General features: G+C 50.0%; 7 protein-coding genes and 1 non-coding gene across 8 annotated transcripts; 6 read left to right on the forward strand and 2 right to left on the reverse strand.

The window, feature by feature from the left end:
- Positions 1-1,225: 1,225 nt before the first annotated feature.
- Positions 1,226-4,656, forward strand: ADE2 (phosphoribosylaminoimidazole carboxylase ade2; the record flags this gene model as incomplete). The annotated part of the gene is made up of 7 exons (XM_036775197.1): positions 1,226-1,255; positions 1,311-1,637; positions 1,702-1,839; positions 1,897-1,975; positions 2,851-3,615; positions 3,665-4,407; positions 4,456-4,656. The coding sequence occupies 7 exons, from the start codon at positions 1,226-1,228 to the stop codon at positions 4,654-4,656; spliced, it is 2,283 nt and encodes a 760-aa protein (XP_036633699.1).
- Positions 4,657-5,681: 1,025 nt separating this feature from the next.
- On the forward strand, positions 5,682-6,433 carry PC9H_005635 (uncharacterized protein; the record flags this gene model as incomplete). Its single annotated transcript, XM_036775198.1, has 6 exons — positions 5,682-5,732; positions 5,799-5,872; positions 5,928-6,028; positions 6,083-6,148; positions 6,202-6,368; positions 6,428-6,433. The coding sequence occupies 6 exons, from the start codon at positions 5,682-5,684 to the stop codon at positions 6,431-6,433; spliced, it is 465 nt and encodes a 154-aa protein (XP_036633700.1).
- Positions 6,434-6,460: 27 nt separating this feature from the next.
- On the forward strand, positions 6,461-7,082 carry PC9H_005636 (uncharacterized protein; the record flags this gene model as incomplete). The annotated part of the gene is made up of 3 exons (XM_036775199.1): positions 6,461-6,660; positions 6,718-6,836; positions 6,892-7,082. The coding sequence occupies 3 exons, from the start codon at positions 6,461-6,463 to the stop codon at positions 7,080-7,082; spliced, it is 510 nt and encodes a 169-aa protein (XP_036633701.1).
- Positions 7,083-8,438: 1,356 nt separating this feature from the next.
- On the forward strand, positions 8,439-9,758 carry PC9H_005637 (uncharacterized protein; the record flags this gene model as incomplete). Its single annotated transcript, XM_036775200.1, has 8 exons — positions 8,439-8,489; positions 8,543-8,613; positions 8,666-8,766; positions 8,823-8,888; positions 8,946-9,117; positions 9,172-9,345; positions 9,402-9,520; positions 9,574-9,758. The coding sequence occupies 8 exons, from the start codon at positions 8,439-8,441 to the stop codon at positions 9,756-9,758; spliced, it is 939 nt and encodes a 312-aa protein (XP_036633702.1).
- Positions 9,759-10,016: 258 nt separating this feature from the next.
- On the forward strand, positions 10,017-11,397 carry PC9H_005638 (uncharacterized protein; the record flags this gene model as incomplete). Its single annotated transcript, XM_036775201.1, has 7 exons — positions 10,017-10,326; positions 10,408-10,534; positions 10,591-10,828; positions 10,884-10,946; positions 11,004-11,110; positions 11,172-11,259; positions 11,314-11,397. The coding sequence occupies 7 exons, from the start codon at positions 10,017-10,019 to the stop codon at positions 11,395-11,397; spliced, it is 1,017 nt and encodes a 338-aa protein (XP_036633703.1).
- A 175-nt stretch (positions 11,398-11,572) lies between these two features.
- On the forward strand, positions 11,573-11,716 carry PC9H_005639. Its single transcript has one exon. It is a non-coding gene; the product is annotated as a tRNA-Ile (tRNA).
- A 147-nt stretch (positions 11,717-11,863) lies between these two features.
- Positions 11,864-19,033, reverse strand: PC9H_005640 (uncharacterized protein; the record flags this gene model as incomplete). The annotated part of the gene is made up of 17 exons (XM_036775202.1): positions 11,864-12,284; positions 12,347-12,594; positions 12,645-13,061; positions 13,116-13,730; positions 13,784-13,914; positions 13,964-14,933; positions 14,985-15,109; positions 15,157-15,485; positions 15,536-15,758; positions 15,810-16,520; positions 16,570-17,375; positions 17,478-17,848; positions 17,898-17,994; positions 18,051-18,210; positions 18,261-18,330; positions 18,381-18,841; positions 18,892-19,033. The coding sequence occupies 17 exons, from the start codon at positions 19,031-19,033 to the stop codon at positions 11,864-11,866; spliced, it is 6,297 nt and encodes a 2,098-aa protein (XP_036633704.1).
- A 288-nt stretch (positions 19,034-19,321) lies between these two features.
- On the reverse strand, positions 19,322-22,055 carry PC9H_005641 (uncharacterized protein; the record flags this gene model as incomplete). Its single annotated transcript, XM_036775203.1, has 17 exons — positions 19,322-19,372; positions 19,432-19,611; positions 19,661-19,707; positions 19,762-19,827; positions 19,889-19,944; positions 19,996-20,097; positions 20,199-20,223; positions 20,279-20,435; positions 20,495-20,550; positions 20,602-20,995; positions 21,057-21,192; positions 21,247-21,259; positions 21,312-21,371; positions 21,426-21,462; positions 21,526-21,555; positions 21,611-21,681; positions 21,737-22,055. 17 exons carry the CDS (start codon positions 22,053-22,055, stop codon positions 19,322-19,324), a joined length of 1,800 nt encoding a protein of 599 aa, XP_036633705.1.
- Positions 22,056-23,299: the final 1,244 nt, after the last annotated feature.

The raw sequence follows: 23,299 nt of genomic DNA on the forward strand, positions 1-23,299 counted from the left end.
CCCACACCGGGGTACGACAAGTTGTCGAGATCCTATTCGATCGTTCGTAGCCTCGATATTTCCAACGAAGCTGAAGGATCGGTCTAGTATCATGCTGGCACGGGATAGCAGACCTGACCACTTTACCTCAGTATTGCGACAAGATGCAAACTGAGGAAAGAGGTGGCCGAGCGTCAATCCGAAGTCATTACCCCGGATGATGTAAGCCGGTGAAATCCGACAAACCACAACAGCAGGCTCGAGCGTTCGTCTATACAAGCTATCATACATCCATGATTCGAACGTACACAGCTGTGCACACGTCGTGCAGTGTCCTGGGTTCCTTTGCATGGCTATCTCGCCTACAACAGAATAGACATTTAGTGGCAGCAAACCGAGGAATACAAACGGAAGCTCAGTTTGATTGTATCCTTCCCAATATGAATATGTCCCCAATTGTCCCTGCGCGTCGGAGACCTCACACAAGATCGTCTGGTTCGGGCGATGGTGGAGAAGTGACCAGCCCTGGTTCCCTGTGTTCGTGTTTGTCGTTTCGGATTTAAATGTTCTGGCGTCGCAATACAAGCCATGCACAGCTTGGTTATTCTCGAAAGGCGACACATGCTCCTGTGGGTTATTGGGTTATTTTATTCAATACTAACATCAATCAAGTTGGTTTATAGCTTTGCGAAGTCGATGTTCATGCTGTGACTTATGTGACCATCCCTTCTCGAAAGTTGAACCGTGGAGTTCTCGCCACAGACTGATTGCAGCGCTACTTGCCGGAATATGATCATCACTTATACCATCACGGTGATGTGCAGTTGCTTCTATTTGATTCCACCTCCAGCATCTCACAAAGAATCAACGGTCAGTTTCAAGGCGACAGTGCTCCAAATGCCAAGGCGCCGAAATTCTACTACATACACTGGCTCCCGTGACCTGCTATAGCGAAGTAGTTCCGTTTGTAGGAGCTGAAGTGGTGGAATGCGGTGACCAGCCATGTCCACGAGCCATCCACTTTCACTTCAAAGCTGTTCTGAAACCTGACACGTACGAGAGTTCGAGGTTCTATAATCAAACGTGTGTGATTTTCTTTCCATAAGTTGAACTCAGTGTGGCAGTGCTCCCCGAGGTGGCCTTTGCGGATGTGATCTTACATTTTGATCGACCAATGCCTTGGTTGGAGGTTATATAAATACTTGGGCTCAACAAAGGCGGCCACTCCTTGCTCCCATATCTCCTCATGTTGTGTTCTAACAGATTTCCGCTGCCCGTAAGTTCACATGATTTCCGGATGGTGTCTCCCTCGCTGATTCCCCAATCGACAGGGGTCGCCCTCTACATGTTCGCTTGACACCGTTATAATCCCCATCCCGTCCTTTGTCCTCTTCGTGGGCATTGGCCTTCTTGTCTGTCTGCGACCGACTCTGAAACACGACTCCGACGACTTCTCGCAAGTTCGGCCCCAACGATGGTCCCTCTGGCTGCACATGTTCTTCGTATTCGCCGCCTTTGGCATGTCCGTCCTCGAGATCGTCCGCCTCGCCCTCGCAGACCGGGGCGTAGGCCTGCTGCCTGCCACGCCCGCTGCCATGCTTTTGATTCTATGTTTACTGTGGTTTGAACGGAATGGGCGCACACACGCCATCAGCGTCGTGAGCGTAGTTACTTTGATTGATGCCGACTACCTCGCTCATTGGCTCTCACCTTCGTATCTAGATGTTGCTGATATACTGGCCGTTCCTTGTTGTATTCGAGATCATCAAAGTGTTGCGGGTACATATGCTGCTGGAACTTTCCCCAGCGAAAGATACACCTTTCCCTGCCTCCGATCAATTGACGGACAACATTGTCATGGTGAGTCCAATCACATCAGATACACTTCGCAGAGTTAATGGGATCAAATCGCGCCAGACGGGGCTGTTTGCGCTGCTTATGGGCTTCGAAGCGTATAGCCTCATCCGCGCTCGACGACTCCGAAGACAGGCGAGGAGTGAAGAATACCGAAAAAGCCTCCTTTCAGCGTAATCATGCTCGACACACACATAAATATAGTAACACAAGGTCAATTGCATTAGTGAACATATAGGCCCGGGTGTCTACGCGGGACGTAGATATAATAACAGAGCGGACAATTGTGTGTATGTATTACTAGTATTTACAGCATGGATGATCAGGGGGAGTCAATAACAAAGTAAAGATAGAGAGTCGTCGTAATTGTGAGTTAATTCGTGAGTACTTGAGTCGTTAAGGGAAACTTGCGCATTTATACATCTTATCATCAATCTGGGAATGGAGAGAACGATTAAATGTCGCCTAGAGGTCCATAGTATCCATGGCTCCTGAGGAACTCGGGCGTTCCGTCTCTGAAGGGCATCGAGGCGAGTGTACGGGCTAGCGAACGTCGCCCGGTAATCATAACCAGCCCTCGGACCGACAAGGAGACGCACTTTGCACGGTTCCACTCTCTATATCAAAACACGACCAATATTTTGAAGCATGCGTCCCGACTGTGGGTTGTCCGGGTATGATTATACCTGCTTCGCGGTCTCTGGCGATACTGGCGATGACCAGAGCGAAGGCAATCCCCTGAAGTAAGACAGGGGCGCCGTATCCAGCGCGTCCTTTCTCACGGCCATGGATCGCAGATCTTATCTAATCTGGAAAAGAAATTGTTAGGTTGAAGACATTCTCCTTCTTTCTTGATCCAGAACGACATACCACCGACCACAATGACAGACAAAGTTGTAGGGATCCTCGGTAGGCGGTAAGCTCTCCGAATATCTTAATAGCTGCTCTCTAATCTTCTGGCTCCGCAGGTTCTCGTATCATTCGTGTTCTCTCTTGACCTCTTAACCACGCTATCAGGTGGTGGCCAACTAGGCCGAATGCTCGCTGCATCGGCATCGTTGCTGAACATCAAAGTTGTCATTCTCGATGTCGGCACAGCTGGACCCGCCAAGCAAGTCGTCTTCCCAGTATCTCCTGATCACACCCATATCGACGGCTCCTTCGCTGATCCAGACAAAATTCGTGAATTGGCCTCGAAAGTCGACGTTCTTACAGTGGAAATTGAGCACGTCGATGCGGATGCTCTCGATGCTATCGGAAATGCCAACCAATCTCGGCTGCAAATCCACCCACACCCATCAACCATCAAAATAATACAGGACAAGTTACGCCAGAAAGAGATGCTTCAATTTCATAAACTCCCCGTGGCACCGTTTCTGCAGGTAGATTCTACTCCTGAGTCTATTCAAAACGCTATCGGTATACTTGGCCTACCCTTGATGGTCAAAAGCCGAACTCTAGCATACGATGGACGAGGCAACTACGTGGTGCGCAGTATCGATCAAATTCCCGACGCTATAGCAGCACTTGGAAATCGCCCCCTGTACGTTGAGAAATGGATGCCATTCCGCAAGGAAGTCGCCGTCATGGTCGTGCGTACGATAGACGGCGACGTGAAATCATACCCCCTTGTCGAGACAATACACAAGGACAGCATCTGCCATTTGGTGTTTGCCCCGTTTCGTGGAGTGACTAATCGAGCCAAAATTGTTGCTGAGAATGCCGTTCGCAATTTGAGCGGTGCGGGTATCTTTGGTGTCGAGATGTTTCTCATGGAAGACGGTACAAACTTCCTTTCATCGCCCCAGCAGCTCGCGCTCAGTCATAATAGGTGAGATCCTCATCAACGAGATCGCTCCACGGCCACACAATTCTGGACATTACACGATCGAAGCTTGCGAAACATCACAGTATGAGAACCATCTACGCGCTATATTGGGGCTGCCTCTTGGTTCTACGGAGCTCAAAGTTCCTTCCACTGCGATGCTCAATATCATAGGCGCCTCGTCCTCAATGTCAGAAATCACATCATTAACTCGAGTGGCCTTGTCGATTCCTGGGGTGAGCGTTCATCTATATGGGAAGTCGGAGTGCCGCAAAGGTCGAAAAATGGGACATATTACCATCGTGGGCGATTCGGATGCTCAAGTTAGATCAAGGCTTCGCCCGTTGCTCGAAGCACTACCAAATGGCTCTCCTGAAGAAACGAACACCTACGCTCCCGTATCCCCAGGACCTGGTTCAGGATTTTCTGACGCGCATCCTCTTGTCGGAATAATCATGGGATCAGATTCCGACTTACCCGTTATGCTACCTGCAGCAAGAATACTCGACCATTTCAAGATCCCTTATGAACTTACAATTGTTTCCGCACATCGTACTCCTGATCGGCTCGTCGAATACTCTCGAGGCGCAGCTAGCAGAGGCTTGCGAGTCATCATTGCTGGAGCCGGCGGCGCAGCGCATCTCCCTGGTATGGCGGCTGCTATGACTCCTATACCAATAATAGGTGTTCCCGTTAAGGGGAGTTCTCTTGACGGGGTAGATTCGTTGCACAGTATTGTCCAAATGCCTGTACGTACTCGCATGTGCCCTCCTTGCGGTATACTGATGTACTTTCAGCGTGGGATACCTGTCGCGACCGTGGCCATCAATAACGGGGTGAATGCGGGGCTTCTCGCCGTCCGCATGCTTTCTACCGGATCACCCAGCCTTTTAATAGCGATGGAGGACTACATGAAAACGATGGAAAAGGAAGTCTTAGAGAAGGTCGACAATCTGGCAGGGGTAGGATGGGAAAAATATGTGGTCAAACGGTCATGAGGCCGCGTCAACTATATCAATTATAACTCATCTTCTAGAGACATTATCAACATGCCCGTTCCAACGGATCTGCTGGTTTCTAGAAGCACGTCAATGAACGGAGCACTCCTTCCTTTTGATTGTCTTCGCCAACGCCATCCACGAAACTTTCGAACGGAGAATGTCTGTCCGGCGCGCCCTTGTTTTCCGAACGACGCCATATGTCAGTTAATTATCCGACTTTTACCACCAACATCAATACATTCCTCCTGGCGATATTTCTCGGGTCAAGCAATGGCGACATGACGGCCCGGTCGCGTCATTTGCATCTTTCCACCCATAGTCGCCGTTGAGAAAGCATATGACCCTTGACTCTAGGTCATGTACCAACACCTGGTCGCCAACAAGAGCGTCGTTACAAAGATGAGTGACATTTTACAGGGTGCCGGCTATTTGTGAACGCAAGCTCGAGCTTGCGTGATTGGTTGTGCCGCATAGCCTTTGAGTTTACTTCTCTGCATTTTGATTCAGTCTCGTACGAGTTGTGTTCTCGTTCAAGTGCAAGTAACATGTACGCCGCTTGCGGCGGGGAACTTGAAGTTAGCAAGTGAAGCACTATTTCCGCTCGCTCGTCACATGATTTCGGATGATCCATATATCCCTTTTCCTTCCCAGTTGCTCGCCGCCATGAAGGCCTCTTGCACGAAATGACAGGTTGGTCCGTGTAGGACCGGCGGGCCGCTACTAGAGGCGTAGTATCGCAGTCGCCAGCTCCTCAGTTGCAGAACGGAGCAAGTGACCCTCCCTCTCGTAGGACTTGGCTCGCCTTGGCTTCGTCGCTGTGTCGCTCTAGCTCCCAAAATGCTCATGGACACCGCAAGAATTACGCTGCCTTGGCAGTATATTGCGTTCAATCTTAATGCATGAACAGGGCCGCCGCCAGGAAAAATCATGGAGAAGAAAGCATATAAAAGTTGGTTGCGATCGTGGTGAATGGACCAGAGTTCTATCTTCTCGTTCTCTAACCCGTCTCTAGTCAAACCAAAATGAAGTGGCTTTTCTCGGTTGTTGCCTTTTTGGCGATTCAAATTGTTTCGGTGAGTACACCTTTCTCCCCGAACTTGGAGAAGAGGTATCGAACTAATGAGCCGATGTATATCTAGGCATCTCCGGTCATCGAAAAAAGGGCCTCCGTGAACGATGTGGCCAACATTGGATACGCTACGCTCAACGGAGGGTTTGTGGCCTACCTCTGATTCCAGTAACTCAGGTGCTGAACCTTGGATGTTTAGTACAAGCGGTGGCTCTGGCGGGACCACTACGGTTGTGACATCCCTCTCTGCACTTACTTCTGCTGTTTCCGGGTCAGCGAAGAAGGTGGTTGTCATTCAAGGTTGGTCTCATGCATTCAAGAACAATAGATGGATACTGACATCCTTGTGCTTAGGTACTATTACCGGAAACACCGTAGTCAAAGTTGGCCCCAACACCACCATCGTGGGCCGTGGAGGGTGTGAGTTTGCGGATATAAATCTGCTGCAGGCTCAACTGAAATTGCGCTCATAGCTTTGGTCGGAGTCGGTCTTCGAGTTCTCGACGTCAGCAACGTCATCATTCGCAACCTCAAGGTTTCAAAGGTCCTCGCCTCAGCTGGAGATGCCATTGGCGTCCAAAATTCACACCAAGTTTGGCTTGACCATCTTGACCTTTCCAGCGACCTGTCTCATGACAAAGTAAGCTTTCCGCAGACAACTTTGAAAATATTGTTTAACCAATGTCCCTTTGTCAACAGGACTAGTAAGCGTCATTATGCAGCCCCCGGTTCATGATATTGACGTTTGCTCAACCCAGCTACGATGGTCTCCTCGATATCACCCACGGATCCACTGGTGTCACCGTCACCGGCTCCAAATTGTACGATCATTACAAGGGCTCCCTTGTTGGCCACTCCGATAGCAACGCCTCTGAGGACACAAAGATCACCGTGACCTACGCCAATAACTATTTCTCTAACATCAACTCGCGGTAAATGATTATTACTATAGGGGGAATCATCATCTGAATTGACCTTATTAAATACAGCACTCCCTCTTTCCGCTTCGGCCATGGTCACCTTTTCAACAACGTCTTTGAGAACAACAACGACGGTATCAACACTCGTGTTGGCGCTGAGCTCCTTGTTGAGAACAATGTCTGGACCGGTAAGCAGGCGCACATCTTCTTGCCGATGTGATACCAACATCCCCTTCGCGCTAGGTACCAATAAGAAGCCTCTCTACTCCACCACCGGTGGCTTAGCCGTGGCTCGTGGTAACGACTTCGGAGGAGGATCCAACACAGCCCCAACGGGTTCCTTCACCTCTGCCCCCTACTCTTACCCCCTCACCTCTACATCCAGTGTTGTCAGCTCTGTTCGCAGCAGCGCTGGTGCCACCCTCAGCTTGTAAGGGCACGGATGGATGTACCTCCCTCGCTCATTGTTAAAGATACGTAGCGAATGTATGTGTGAATGTCGATGGGAAATCGTGTTTCCATAAATTTCGTGATTGATTGTAAGAAGCTTTGACAAAGGGTCTTGCTGGTTTGGGGGATGTTCTATGCAGGAGTTATAGAAGACGAACTTCGTCGAGCAAGAATAACCGTGCGCTATATCCAGTCCTGGGGAACTTCTACGATTTAAATAGTCACCAGTGATGTTGCCCCGCGACTGCATACACATATGCATACGTGGAATGTCGACGAATATGACATACAAAGGGTCACTCACATCAATGAATATGATCCGAACGAAGGGTTCGACGAAAGGGCAGTGTACTTTCACCAGCTCGTGGCCGAATAAATGGCTGCCGCGCTGGCGAAATTGCGGATAATAGCGTTCATCTAATGTCAAAGAAGCCTACCTGCATCACGGAGGAGAGACATATGTAGTCTTGGCGGCCCGGATACTAGACCTGCAACAAAGTGTAACAGTTTTGGTCCATCCGCATATGTGCAAAGCACGCCGTATCGTCGATAGAACTCGCCTCCTTCCAGCAGATCTATAGTCTTGGCGGCCCGGGGCAGCAGCCCTTAATGAAGTCCTCCAAGTCTAGGTAGTTCCTAGTAAGTGCCGCGTGTAAATATAACCGACTCGCAACGTTGCATGTAAGACATACCGTATTATCGATGGCACTGACATCAGGCGGTGCGGTCCTCTGTCAACATCGCCCCATTCTACTGGGTACGGATAACCGGTATGTGCATGCTCAGGACCTGGCCTGCAAGATCTGTCAGAAATTCAATCTAGACAACCCACGAAACGAGCCCTCGCTCACACATACCCCATATCAACCCCACACTATCCACATGCACTACGAGTCCCCCGGCTTCAACCCAGCTTCCGCCGCCGGCCCACATCAAAGAATTTCTCCGCGAATTGTGAAAAAGAAGCAAAGAAGCAAGGGGGTTGCCAAAAGTAGATACAACATGGCAGTCCTTATGATCGTTGTTGAATTGGATAACAGTTTGTGTTTTGCGGTGGACGGCGACTTCTGCACATCTTGTACGCCACCTGTGAGTGCGATGGCATGAGAGAAAGGCCCGCACGGTCCTCGCGGTCCGTCGAGTGCGTTGTACAACGTTGGATGCCATCGTGTCTGCAGTAATGTACCAAGGATGAGGTTACTTCGAAGACCGAAGGTAGTCCGACACGTAAAGGGCTGTGCGTATAAAAAGTGGGCTTGAGGGTGGTAGAGAAAGCAGAAGAACTTGTTCCTCTATTCACAGCAGCAGCAGCAGCAGCAACAGCAGAAACCTGTTGAATCATGAAGTGGTTCGTATCTGCCATCGCTTTCCTCGCCATCCAGGTTGTTTCGGTACGGGGTTCCTTGTTGGTGGTAGGTAAACGTTGTTAATAGGCGATTTATAGGCCTCTCCTTTGGAGAAACGGGCTGGTGTCAACGACGTCGCGACTTTGGGCTACGCTACTCTCAATGGAGGGTGAATGATTCTCCCGGCTCCAACATAGAGAATCGTGCTGAAATTTTCATAGAACTTCTGGTGGCTCCGGGGGACCGACTACCGTCGTAACTTCCCTCTCGGCGCTCACTTCGGCTGTTGCTGGTGATGCGAAGAAGATTGTCATCATCTCAGGCATGTCTGACCTGAAAGTTGAAGCGCACTCACCGTGTTAACGATGCCGCACGTAGGTACCATCACCGGAAACACCGTCGTCAAGGTCGGATCGAACACCTCTGTCCTTGGTAGAAACGCTGGTAGGCCGCCTTTGCACCAGTCAGTACAGATAGGGTCCTAAATAATACTGGCGCTAGTCCTCAATGGTGTTGGGCTCCGTGTTATCAACGTGAACAACGTTATTATCCGCAACATCAAGGTTTCCAAGGTGTTGGCTTCGGCCGGCGATGCCATTGGCGTCCAAGCTGCTCATCAAGTTTGGATCGACCATCTCGACTTATCTAGCGACCGTGACCACGACAAGGACTTGTAAGTTCACCGCAACATGCACTCAACCTGGTACTAACCACTGAATACACACAGCTACGACGGTCTCCTCGATATCACCCACGGATGCACTGGCGTCACTGTAACCAACACCATACTACACGACCACTGGAAGGCTTCCTTGGTCGGCCACTCCGACAGCAACGGTTCCGAGGATGTCGCCATCACCGTCACGTACGCCAACAACGTCTTCTCGAACTTGAACTCCAGGTGCGCACGATTCATATAGCTATCGCCTCACCCCCTGAGACTCAATTTGTATACAGAACCCCCTCTTTCCGCTTCGGCCATGGCCACATCTTCAACAACGTGTTCGACAACAACAACGATGGCATCAACACGCGCGACGGTGCCCAGCTTCTTGTCGAGAACAATGTCTGGACTGGTAAGTGCCCCTGCTGTTCTGGTGACGAGTATAACGCTCACCTGTCCATTTAGGAACTGACAAGCCCCTCTACGCGACTGACGAGGGCTTCGCTGTTGCACGCGGAAACGATTTTGGAGGTGCATCCAACACCGCACCCATTGGCTCCTTTACCTCCGCCCCTTACTCGTACTCGCTCGTTGCCGCAGGCAGCGTTAGGTCCGCTGCATCCTCAGCCGGAGCCACACTCTCCTTCTAAGTTGGTTAGTGCAATAACTACTTTATAGTAAAGTAGGCCAAGCGAAAATTGTGTACCTTGATCTGTACTTCTTCCCTCCCGTGTCTTCAATATAACCATCTTCTGCCGAAGCATTGTGATTTCCAAGTCCGAAGCTTGAGACCGTGAGGTGCAACGAGGTGAACCGGAGCCAGGTTTGAATGCCTCGTATTAATCTGATAATAGAGAAACCAGCTTTACATATTTACCGGCGACCTTCATGGGAGTCAAGCGCTAACCATGTTCCAAGAATCAGTAACCTACCTAGCCGACGAAAGTTACCCTTTCGCCGTGGTCGCCAAACGATACTGGACAGAGGCCTCCGACGAAAATGGCAGCGACCCTGAAGCCCCCACCTTGATATTCCTTCATTCAACCAGCTTTCACAAAGAGACATGGGAACCGACACTGACACACCTCTTTCATCTTCTGGCCGGCTCGTCGCGGGCAGGAAAAATCAGGGAAGCCTGGGCCTTAGACTGCCCGAATCATGGCGAGGCAGCAGCGTTGAACGAAGCCGTCTTCAACCGGCCAGAATATCGACAGTCCTGTGAGTGCTAGCCTTTCCGTTGGCGGTTGAAGTGATGGTCAGTGGGCGCTAACATCAATTCTCCGTCCTCACTGGATCCAGTCACTTGCGAAAAGTATGCCCAAGCCGCACACCGTTTCTTGACCGCAGGGCCTCAGCATGGCGCGAAAATCGACTTCCAGCGCCGGAATCTTGTGGGGATAGGTCATTCGCTGGGTGGGGTTGCCATGTACGTTGCCCCCAGTTCGCCTAGAACATAACCTTTCAATGCATTTTGGATTCCAGGTCGGCCTTGCAAGGACTTGAGCCTAGGCTGCCATTTTCTTCCATAATAATTGTCGAGCCCATGTTGAGCCCGGATGGACGCCATCACCTCGAACGCCTGCGAAAAGTCCTTGTCAAAAGCGCAAAGGAACGTCGACATGTTTGGCCTGATCGCAAATCTGCTAGGCAATATCTCGAGGAGAGAATGGAGCTGCCTAGAAGACAAAAATGGGATCCCCGTGTCATTGATCTCTTTGTCGTACGTTCCCCCTGCCTTGATTCCAGCCAAAAGCGATTAAAGGCGTCGAGTACAGAAGTACGGCCTAAGATCTCATCCGGACGGTATCACCCTGGCGTGCTCGCGCGAAGAGGAAGAAGTAAGCTGAGGGGGTTCTGATTCTTGGATTCGCCTACTGATCCCCCTCCCCTATCAGGGAATGTACGAAGATGTTGAGGGCCCAACTCGCCCAGTCATTGCGTTAACTGCAGCGTGTCAGCGCATGCCCGTTCATATTGCCTTCGGCTGCGTCCCCGACTACGTGTATGACTCCGCTTCTCCGCTTCGATGCTGCGCTCATGCTAATCCGCATCATGCATCACAGTCCATTACAAGTCCATGATGCTACGATCAATCCTCGATCCGGACGTAAGTTCGCGAGTATAACGCGGATCGAAGGTGTAGGCCACCTGGTCCGTTACAATAAGCTACTCGTTGTCTTGTCCTCTTAACAATCTGGTTGCTAGGTCCCGCAAATCGCACCAGAAAAGCTAGCAAAAGTGCTGTTCGATGGACTAGCACAGAACTACGCTATGAAGTCCAAGCTCTGACATGCTGTCAATCACTCTACTCGTGACTTGTTCCCACTCTTGTTCTGGCGATGCTCAGTGTATCATTACTATGGACTAAATTCACACTTCTGTGATACTTTTGTGTAATATGTTTGCGGAGGGTGCCCATGAGATAGCAAGATCCATGATACAATGTAGTGTCGTGTAATCCAATGGCCGACTAGCTCAGCTGGTTAGAGCGTCGTGCTAATAAATATTCGAAGCATTGTCGCAATTGCTGCGCGGTTCCTGCGCGGCAATTGCGACGGTGGTTCGGATTGCAACGCGAAGGTCTTGGGTTCGATCCCCACGTTGGCCAAAGTTCTTTTTCTTGCCGGCACGACTGAAGCACTGATTAACGATCCCTGCATCTTGGGCGTGTTTCTTGCATATTGGTTGTTTCGGCAAGTAGCTGAGACCGCACATACTGACCATAGGTGGCTGTAATATTTACTGAAACTACGAACTACAAGTTTGCTACTACTTCTTTACGGGCCCAACCCCCCACTTCTGACCCCTCTTCCCCGACAATTGATCGCCAAACCAGTAACCTACTAGTGAGCGCACCCCAAGCCTCATGCGGCTGCTGGAGAGTCATCCCAGTACGCCAGAGACTTTCAACTATCTCTCCCCATACGCGTATATCATCGTCGTTGCCGTGAAGCTCGTCGAGATCAAAAAGTTCAGCGGAAGGGTGGGGAGGATCATGCAAGGTAGATGCGGGCTTCACAACGATGCGCTCCAGTCCATGCACTTTAGTGTTCTCCTCGACGACTTGGAGACTACTGATAGACGCCTTCAGCAGACTATGGAGCTTTTGCAAAGGCGTTCCAGGCAAGAGGCTTAGTCTTAACACAGCAGGTGCTATCGTACGCAAGACATTGAGTCTGAGGGCTTTTGTGTTGTTCACTCATTAATAACCTTGGGAATAGTGGATTTCAAGGAAGACTTACCAAGCGGTGTTTCATCCAGCAACGTTAATAAGCATCGCAGAATTGCCTCCCGCCATGCACCACCAGTAGCCGACTCCACTTTTGATGGATCTACGATAACCATGATGTTTTCAAGGATCTTGATCCATGCAATGGTCTCAAGGTTGCGGCAGCTCGACACCTGCATCTCAATCCACGAGAGCAAAGCCGACTTGAGGACCAGCGATGTAGTGGCTTGCACATTACAAGTGATGTTTGCCAACACCTAAATGAAGCTCAGCTCTGCCAGGGTCCTACTTGGTAGCGAATACTTACCTCCAGGATGCCATTTCTCAGCGCCCTGTCATCCGCAGAGCTCTGGTAAAGGCTAGCAAGTAGATCCCAAGTATGTCTCCGCTTGAGAACCCTCCAATCATTTGTGCTGATCATCCCATCCGACAGGAAGCGGATAATCCACCCCCGTTCCTTCTTCCAAGCGTCCGACGAGCTATACAACATACCATACAGCATAGGGATGTCATGCGTGTCAAGCTCGGGCCTCTGAAGAAGGAAACTTGACGTCAACGGGTATATAAAGTTGGAGGGGTAGAAGATAGCTCTAAGTGCATGAAGGAGGATCAATGTCGAATACGAAGGAAGCCTCTTGGCAGGCAGGTCAGAAGGAGCGTCTAGTGTATCTTTGAGCAAATTGAGGATGTAGATGACGTGTGGCCGTTCTTGCATGTCTGCGTTCTGGAAAAAGTAGTCAGGAGTCCTGCGTACCACAGGCAACGCCGCATGACATACTTGAATAGATCCCCACAACGCAGTTATCTGCATCAAGGCTACCTCGCGCATTTTCTCATCTCTGGACGATAGCGTCCGAATTACTAAACAGATAATGTTTGTTCGGAATAGTTCAACCCAAGCGAGAGCAGAGGTTGGGGGGCTCTCCGACATTGCCTGGGCAAAGAGCAAAAGTAGAAAGACGGGGTCGTAAAGGAGAGTCTCGTGTCGACTGAGGGCGCGGACCTCTTGCACTTCAAAACGGCGCCAATGAGGAAACCCAAGGCATGTCCGCAGAACTCTACCAGGATCGAGGGTACGAATTGCTTCGGAAGCGTCCGCTGAGGGAATGTCGGGCGACGACGACCAGCTAGACAATAGCGGGGCCATGGACGTTGTACGCTCAACTTCAAATAGCCTGAAGACCGCCAGTATCTGCTGGTCGGGGACTGACAAAGACCCTTGATATATGCGGACCAGAGGCTCTACGTGCGTCGGTTGGCATGTATTGGCTGGATGCTGGTGGAAAAGCGTCGACAATAGATTAATTATGGCCTCCCGGGACGACGACGACGAGTATTTGAAGAATTGCGGATGTTGCAGGATGTTTTGGAGGAAGCGATTGACTACAACAGGCTGCCAAGTTGCAAAAATAAGTCCGCATACCCAGAAAAGAGCGAGTTTCCAACCTTCAATGGGACTACTTTGACGAGTGCGGTAGATAAGTCAAGTGCATGCTTATTGGCGAGGCATTGCTTGCTGACAACGGTAAGAAGCGGTTCGACTAGATGCACTTTGATGTCCGGAGTGACGAGGGGGACTGACAACAGCATTCAGCAGAGGTAAGTAATGCGGCAAATATAACGTACTAAGCCGTATCATGGTTTGATCGCCTTCACTGTGATGATCTTCGTCCCCAAGCAAACTAACTAAACCCTGCAAAGCACTGGTCACAATGGACGAAACCACGGTCCGGTGCTGTTCATACTGGAAGATGCGAGCTGCAGCTGTCAATATTTCTGCCGGAAATGCGCTCCCGGGGGAAATGGACAACTCAGATGCGACGCAATTCGCGAATTGGGTCGCCTCGGCGGGGACCAATAGTAGCAGCGACGACATACACCAGCTACAGCGAGCTCGCATCTCCCGTGGGTGACGAGGCTCGATCGTGGCTTTCAACAGGCGAGTAAAATGTGGCAACCATCCGTCACCTTCAAGTTTGGGGATTGGCTTCCCTCGAGTAATATGGGCGTCCAAGATAGCATGGAGAACTATGGCAAAATCGTGCGTAGACCGATGCGCGCAGTTGTCCGTTCCGACCCACCGCCAAAAAACGTTATCCGGAGATGTATGTCGGTATAGGAGTGCACTGGTAATTCTTACAGTAGATGGTGACCACGATGTTTGGTGAAGAAACGACTTCAAGTCGAGTTCACTTGGTGGAGCGTCCAATCTGTGGGACCAATGCGTTTCGGCCCTCTCTATCAAATTACTGATTGAATCCGGGCTACCGGCTTCGATGTGCTGATGGCGAGCATCGTGACTGTCGTGGCCGATCGGTAAGGAGGATTCGAGCGCAGTTGCCACAATGTCTTCTAGTACATAGAAGCCGGACAGAACTGGGCGGAGAGCTAGTAGCTGCGGAAGTCTGGATCGTAGTTTCCACTCGAAACTACTATCACCGGATCTGAGCGGCCGTTTTATTGAGACCAATATTTCCCGGAGCACGGAAACAGTGGATTGACTGGGCGTATCGCTCAGGGAGTCGGTAATAGAGTCGAAAAGGTCCAACAGTGGTTCAGAGTCAATGAACTGTATCCATTTAGTGGCGCTCGAAACCTAGATAGATTATTGAGCCCCGTATCCTTGATCGAGCATTGGTGCACCTACATCGCTACTGCTTCGACTGTTGATGGACCTATTGATAGAAGCCACCCAGAACTTTGCTATTTCTGCGACGACAAGGCTGTCTTGTGCATCATTGGCATGCAAACAGTTGATCAATCGACTGAGAGCTACAACCCAGGTGAGCTGGATCAACGGGACAAAACGGTCGCAATACCATTCTTAATATCAGATTGAATGTCCTCGTTCGTGCATATTTCGTGGATGGCTTTGATATCTCCGAATGTGTACGTCTTCAGATTCATATGATCGTCAGACGACATAGCACCCTCGGCCTTCTGCAGAACAGAGGCAATCAAATCTAACGCTCGGCACGTTTGTTGACTCGCATTGGGTGGGGTTAGTAAATGCGCTACCAACTGGATGGCCCTCTTTGCGTTAACGAGAGTCAGTTCTTCGAGTAGAGAGTCAACCAGAACGGCATGTGGTTCTTCCTCAGATAGTGCTGAGAGGTCTGCATGGATGTACAACCACTCGAAAGGCAGACTGTCAGCAGGGGTTAGCCTTCGTCATATTGAACATATGATGATACTCACCTAGTCGCGGATTTGGCATGATTGGAAACGACGTCGAATCCGTCCCAAAGCAAACCAGATGATAGGTCCAGATATTCGATGAGATACTGGCACGCAGGTGGGTGGTATGCCTCGATGATGGTCACTGCCTGCCTAACGTCTACGGTCCGCAGTTTGTTGCCAAAGAACCTAAGCTGATCAACAAATTCGAAAGCTCCGGCGATACGATCAGCCGGGGTCGACGCTGAAAGATGGTGAGGAAGATATCAATCAGTTATACGTGTCGAGGACTTACGGATTTTTCTAGATTGAGCCTCAGTGATGAAAGCCTGGACTGCGACGTTGCTTTCCGACAATTGTCTTGGTAGATCGGCGCCCATGGCTCGTGATAGAGTCCTCTCTAACATGCTCACCTCCCACATTAGAACATCCTTGATGCTACCTTCCAAACCCTTGTTACTCGTGTCCTGGAAGATACGAGCAACCTCGCGACCAAAGGCTGTCAAAAACTCCAAATCTGGGAGATGGCCCATTAACCGGAACACCAACTTCCGCGAGAAGGTTATGAGAGCAAGTGTGTCGGGAGGGCTGAGTGCTTTATGCTCCAATTTCGCCTTCAGTTGTTCCAGCAGCACCATCATAAGCGGACTTGGGAAGGCGACCTTAGCCCCGTTAACGAGTGTCTGCATACCTTCCATGTAACTATACACCTTCTTCTGACACCTGCCAAAACAGTCATCCAGAAAGTTAACCAAGCCTTCACCCTCGCCGTCCGGCAGGGTAGCATGCGGTGTGCTGGAATTGCGCATGCGGAGTGTTGATGGCATGCACCGCAACCATAGTTCGGGTTCAAGTGAGTTCATCGAGCTATTGGCATTGGCTTGGAAGACGAGAGTCTGGGAGAGCGAGTGTGTAATCGCCGATTGAAGTTTAGTCCGAATCGCCAGCACATCGGTATCAATATACATCTTCAAGAGCACGTAAAGGTTCGAGCGTGACGCGGAGCCTACAGAGCTATTAAAGAAGGGATCACCTACAACCAAATTGGACATTACCGGATTTCGCGGACAAAGCAAAGGAGTCTATCTCTTGCAGCAACCCCAAAATATGCAACTGCGCCACAATAGCCAACCTTTGCGTGGCACTACGCTCTCCGGTTCGATCTACCTCAGCCTTCCCACCATTGTTTAGGCTCGACAGCAGTTTTCCAACGTCGAACTTGGCTTCCATGGCCACCTCCGGTAAGCATTTACGGTAGAGTCCAAGGAGCTTTAGTGAGACCTCGCCGAGAAGCGCCCTGCGCAAACCGGCATCTTCGGGGTCAGCAGGCAAGCTTTCGGTATGATGCACACAAGCCATGATGACCTGGAAGTCGGGGAGTCGTTTTCGTGCTTCTCGAAGGATCTCCTGCCGCCTAAGACCCCACTGACCGATAGATTCCTCATCAGATGTCACTTCATCGAGACCACCGACACGATGCTGAGGCTCCTCAAGGCCAACTTCGACCTGTCTCCACACGCGTAACACGCGCTCTAGCTTATCCAAACACTTCACTAACGCCAAAGCTACACAATGCTGAACCATCGGCTTCGCACCGGGGCCACCCAAAAGGATCTTTGTGAAGTTGGCCTTGCTCGACAGGACAGACGGAATGATGTTCTCCATGATTGTGCTCAAAGGAGGAGGGGTGGGATGGTACATGACGTGAGCCCCGAGCGTTACGGTGTTGATTGAGGGTTGTTGCATCACGAAACTTTGCTCTGGAACGGCAAGGGAAACAACAGAACCAGTGAACGCGACATTGGTGATCCATCTTGACGATAACCGGGGTTCCAGGGTTAAACTTGAGGTTGGCCAAAACCTACATGGGGACCGAGCAGTAAGGATGCGGCGGCGGAGACAGTGGTAAGGATGGGTGCATGACGCCTCAAGCTATCTACCATGCAGAAAGTGGAGGACGTACCCTGCGACAAGCTCTGGGCACGCCGCCAATATCCTTAACGCCAATTCCTGCTGCCTTGCATCCTCATTGACCTTCAACATCTTCAAAACATTGGCCAGGACTTTATTGTAAATCCTTCCCTTCGATGGTCCAGCGCCTCTGTCGTTGGTGGTGGTCATGTTTTCAACATCTGCCGATTGATCGAGAGTAACGGATGCGTCCAGGACGCCGTCAATCCCACCTTCGATCACCCGAGGGTACCACCCTCTATCTTGAAAGCAGATACCAATACCAGGTCGGGCGCATATAGCGAGAAGGAAATGGTGTATGAGATCCGCAGCAGAGTTTTCTTCGCCTTCCAAGACTTCGGAGTGATGATAAAGCTTTATCAGCTACTCAACATACTTAGCAGTGAGCGGTCACCAGAGTGTCAAAGCGTACCTCAGTTAATGCTCTTTCGTTGAAGAGCGCCACTTTGTCTTTGCGAGAAATCGTCTTGTCGCACCATAGACCTTCCCAAAGTCTTTCCAGTGTATAACTTTAAAGATTTTGAGAGCGTGAATCCCAACCGCCTTGCAACATATTTGCACTTACCGAATTACACCAGGGCTATCCGTTTCCATCCCCTTCCAAATCAACGCTAGGGCGTCTGCATATGGGGTCGTGGAAACATAAGTCTGCTTCATCGTTGTGGAGACGGAAGACACGGGTGATAGAGGGGACAACAAGAAAACAAGAGTAAGCGTTCGTATATCTGTCACATATCTCAGCATGGTTGCGGAATGGAAGACTTTTTTCCTGTACCAGGTTTGGCCAGGGATCCCTGGACAGTAGTCTTCGACCTGCGACGCATTGAAAGCAGCCTCATGATAACCTAGGGACGTGAAGTACGGCGACGAATACAAGAGCTCAGGTCACACTGACCTTGTTATCCCAACCGAAAGCTTCGATAACCTTTTGTTTTTCCCGACCCCCTGCAAACTCAGCCATTGCTACCCAAAGCTTCATACTGACCAATATGAGATCCGTGGTACTACTTCCACCACCGGATATGTATATCGAGAGCCGTTTCGAGTAAACAGGTGCGAGCAATGCTTTCAGAATTGCGTGGCCATATTGGTGATATAGGTATTGCGACGAAAGGAGATCCAAAAGATTGGCAAGCAAAGATAGAAGCGGTACTAACAGCCGCGTGGACGTCGCAGGGGGGTGCGACGATGATGATGTATAGACAGAGTCCCATATTTGAAAGAATTGGGGGCATGCAGGCGAAGCCACTAGATATTCTTGGGCAAGTAGAATTCGAACATCGTCTGCAGGCACTCGCTGAGTCGAACCAAGTGGAATAGATGGTAAAGACAACTGGTTTCGCAGCGCAGTGAGAACTGCACGGATCATCAGTCTCGGAACTGACTTCGATAAGCAAAGGGGATACCTTCAATCAAGGCCTCCTGGTCGTCCGGTGCTCTCGTTCTCAGCGTACGCAATATATCATTTGCATCCTTGAACTTGTACGTCGGTGCAGACGATGTCCCAATGTGATCTTGCGCTTTTTCACTCCTTGCTTTCGGAGCCATGGGAAACGTCGACTTGAGGGAAATTCGCGCTCGGGATAGAGTCAGAGCGAATTTTGAAGCCAAGACGGATGATAGTTGATTATATGGCTCGTGCCCAGAACATAGTATGTGCTCAACGTTGATCTGGACTCTATGGTGTCGAGAATCAGTCGAGAGATCATGTGCCCGCGCATCAACAGGAGCAAATAGGAGACAGGGGGTTAGAATTCCATAAATCAACCATACAATATACAAGTTACTATCCGAAATATCATAGAGATCGTATCTAGTACTCTCAGTTCGACACCGCTATGTGCTCTCAGCGTTCTTCACTTCTTCCATCCTTAACCATAGTCCACCCTGAAGACATCGATGAGTCGTGATGTTGATAGTAAACGCCACGACAACGGAAAACGCACCTTGACATACATCGTCAAATGAGCCCCAGGGATCACCTTTTCCTTGCCCTTGGATCCTGGGCATTTTGCCCAGTCAGCAGGGGGCTTCGACCAACCCGGTTGAACATCTTGCGCCATTTTGAAGTCGGAGAACCTTTGTAAGAGCCTAATCAGGAAGAACGATGATTCGTGGTAGGCGAACTACGGCAAGGCATAAGATCAAGGGATTCAATATGAGCAGTATACGTACTTGTTGGCCTAAGCAGATCCGTGGGCCACCATTGAAAGGCAGGAATACTGAGAGTACCTGGATCAGTATCCATTGGTGATGGAGGGGATGCAAACACTTACTGAACGGGTTCTTTGTGATGTATTTAACTCTGTCATCAAGGAACCTATCAGGATCAAACTCCAAGGCTAGATCACCAACAACGCCTCAGTCCGGCAAGCAACATCAATATCATAATTTAAGTCATACCGTCCGGGCCCCACAAATCGGTGCGGCGATGCATTAGGAACACGCTGTAGACAGCCCTAGTTGCCACAATAAGCCAAATATAATAACTATCACATCGTCTCACTCACTTTGTCATTGGCGGAATGTAGAATGGCTTCTGACCAGGCGCCTTCGCGGGGAGGAGGGTGGCATGCCTCGATGTCCTGTTGTTACATTTTAGGACTCGAGCGCTAGAAAGTACCTTTCCTGCTACACTCACCTCGAATTGAACGGCCTAGATCGAGTATCGAGGTGAGCGCGTCATTCTGCTGAGAACGGCCAAGAGACTTACACAGCAGGGTAGAGGCGGAGTGTTTCTAGGCGAGGTTAGCTCTCCCGCGATGTAAGTATAACCAAGGAAATGTGGCTCACCGTTGATGAATGCACGGAGATACTTCATGTCCCGCAAATCATCATGGGTCGGCCGTCGGGAAGGGCCAACCTTATCCAGGATTTCCTCTCTAACCCGTTTAAGGACATGTGGGTTCTCCGCAAGCATGTAAACTGCGAAAGTCAGGGTGCACGCCGTCTAGCACGGAGTCCTAATTAGTAACAAAATAGTGGATGAGTAAACGTGAGCGCGCGTACGGTGTCTCTGCCAGCAATCATGATATTCAAAATTTCGTCTTGCAAAGTCTGGTGATCTGTAAACTCCAAATGAGTATGATATCGTAGCAAGTATGATCAGTAAGAACCTTGCGTGATCTTAACTAGATGATCTAGCAAGGTCTCTTCCTCTTGAACTTCCTTGGACTCGGCGACATCCCCGACGGCAACACGGGCTTTGTGCTTAACGATGGCGGCCGAAATGATAGGGTCGATGAACCGGTTAACTATTGTCCTGTGCGGTAGTACGCGATCGTTCCACTCGAAAAGTGGCCAGTTTATGCCGTATCGTGTACGTAGCGACGTAACGTTCTGGCCCTCGATGAAAGCAGCGGCGAAGACATTGGCAGGGTGAGAGTCGTTCGAGGAAGTGATGGAAAGTGGTGAAGAGCTCGGGTATGGAAGGCCGGCTGAGAGGGAACGGACGTCCTGACCAAAGAGGAATTCCGTGGCTGAGTCAAGGGTGAACCGAGATACCATGTCCTAAATGCAAAGAGAGTTGTCAGCGACGATGCGGAGGAATCTGTGGGAAGTATCCGCATGCCTGGAAGTCGATGGGATATCCGTCAGCAAGTCGAGCCTTGCTTTGATTTAAAGCGTCATCAGCATGCCTGTCGAAGACGTCGAAGTGACTGATGCGATCCTTGCTGAAGAAAGGACGGGTCATCGACCGATGAAATCTATAGCAAACGGGCATCAGTACGAGCACATAAACGATAACCAAAGCAATTCACTTCCAGCGGTTGCCTAAATCATTAATTTCAGAATGTGTTCAACGGACGGAATGGAGATTATTTACCGTCAGAGTTGAAAACGCCGGTACCGAGCAGCGTGTTCATCTGCGTGAAGGAAACGGGTCCTAGCGATAGATAATTAACCTATGAACGCGGTCACGAATGCACGTTGCACTAACCTTTTTCGAAGTCATCGAATTGAGTTGCCAGGAGAGCCTATAGAACGTCCAACCATTAAAGTCAACGGAAGCGCTCCATAGAAAAGGGAAGAGAGCTTACCTTAATATACTGAGGTTCCGTCGTGAAGATCTAGAAGGTAAGACGGTGTTAATGTTGTCCAATACGCGGAAGCACTGAAGCATACTCTGTTTTCCGAGGAGATCGTCATGCTGAACGTGTTGCCGTATTTTTCGCACCATTCCATGAATATATCACCTGCACGAAAACAGAATCAGAACGATGTCAGAAAACAGTTGTAAAGGATAGGTACCCGGATATCCGTTCTTGAAGTTATTGACGAGCGCTTTGATAGTAGACACACCGCCCCATGAAGCCTCGATATATGGAGGCATGACGGCGCCATTGGCGGCGGCAGCGTTGCGATTTGAAAAATTGGTGTACAATGCGGATATGATCAGATATAAAGATGAAGCGATGATGGAAGCCAAGAGGACGATCAGGCCAGAGACATGCGTAGCAGGGTATAGCAGTCGGAGGCCATACGGTAAAGCAACGTATGTGACCAGAGATGGTGCCAAGATGGGCGGGAGATGTTTGAGAAGATGAACCAAACCTATTGGGATCGTCATGGTTGATTGAAAGTTGGTTTAGACGAAAGCTGGTTTAAGCGAAAGTTGATTTAAGAGGCAGATTATAAAGGTCGTAACTTGCAACCGGATAACACTGTGCCGGGGCCCTTCTGCGTGGCATCAGCCGAGGGATTCTAAAAGCACCCACATGTTGGTTCTCATGACCGAACGTGGAGAGACATCCTTGACTGAACCAAGCGCAAATCAGGTGTACATCGCCGTGGCCGAAGGCCATTTAGGGGTATACTAGCCGATTGGACGACTCGTGCTTCTGCCATCGGAACTCATAAACGCGAACCCTTGCTGAACGCCGCAAGCAGATACGGTTTTCAGCGGACGCGAACAAGCAGTCGGCACAGTACGCTCCTTGGCGATGGTCATCTTGGTTTACGTTGCGGGGAAAATTCAAATTTGTGTGTGGGGTATGTAGACCCTGAGAGGGGCATTCAGGGCGACCCCTATGTTTCCCTATCAGTACTAGTGCTCAATTTGCGCACTCGTGATCGAGGAACGACAACGCATTCAGGCTGTAAAGAAACTGAGACAGGCCAAGATGTCAAAGTGAAGCAAAAACAGTTTACAGCATACCTGCCTCCTGGGTTGAAACTGATCTTCCATCCTTCGTTCGAGTCAAGTCGTCAGTGAGCGATGCTGCGCCGCACAGTAGTGCCCGTCAACGATCAGACATATCAATCACAATGTCTTGCTCGAACCATAGTGACTGCGAGATCCATCCTAGTGTAAGCTACTGGATCACCGAGCAAAGTACTCAACATGGTAAATCTCGATGTGATGATCGATTAACTAGCATAGTAGACTTCACAGCTTCACCGTGAGGCCTGACGAACGCGAAAGCTCACACCAATGATACCCTGACGATATGAAGAGTTGATGGGGTATACGTGATGTGTGGGCTTGCATAGTTTGGATTGTGATGGTCACGAACAAGTTATGTACAAGTGCGCAATCAGGAATTGGTTAACCTTCCCACGACCAGCCTACTAGGAAGGAAAAGACATAGACTGTCGAGGAGTACATATGAGATCAAAGCGTAGTGCGCCTGTCTGGGATCATAATGATCTGCCGGAGAACAGAGCTGCAGGTATAGGGCGTGGAGTGCATATAGGATCAGGGAATAGATAGCGTGTACGGTAGGCAGTAATAATTAGCAGCGAGGTGGGGAAAACGTCTATGATGTGAACTGGGTGCTCTACCGTCTACGACGATCATCAAAGAGAGCGATG

This window comes from Pleurotus ostreatus (assembly GCF_014466165.1).
Source record: "Pleurotus ostreatus strain PC9 chromosome Unknown scaffold_3, whole genome shotgun sequence".
NCBI lineage: Eukaryota > Fungi > Basidiomycota > Agaricomycetes > Agaricales > Pleurotaceae > Pleurotus > Pleurotus ostreatus.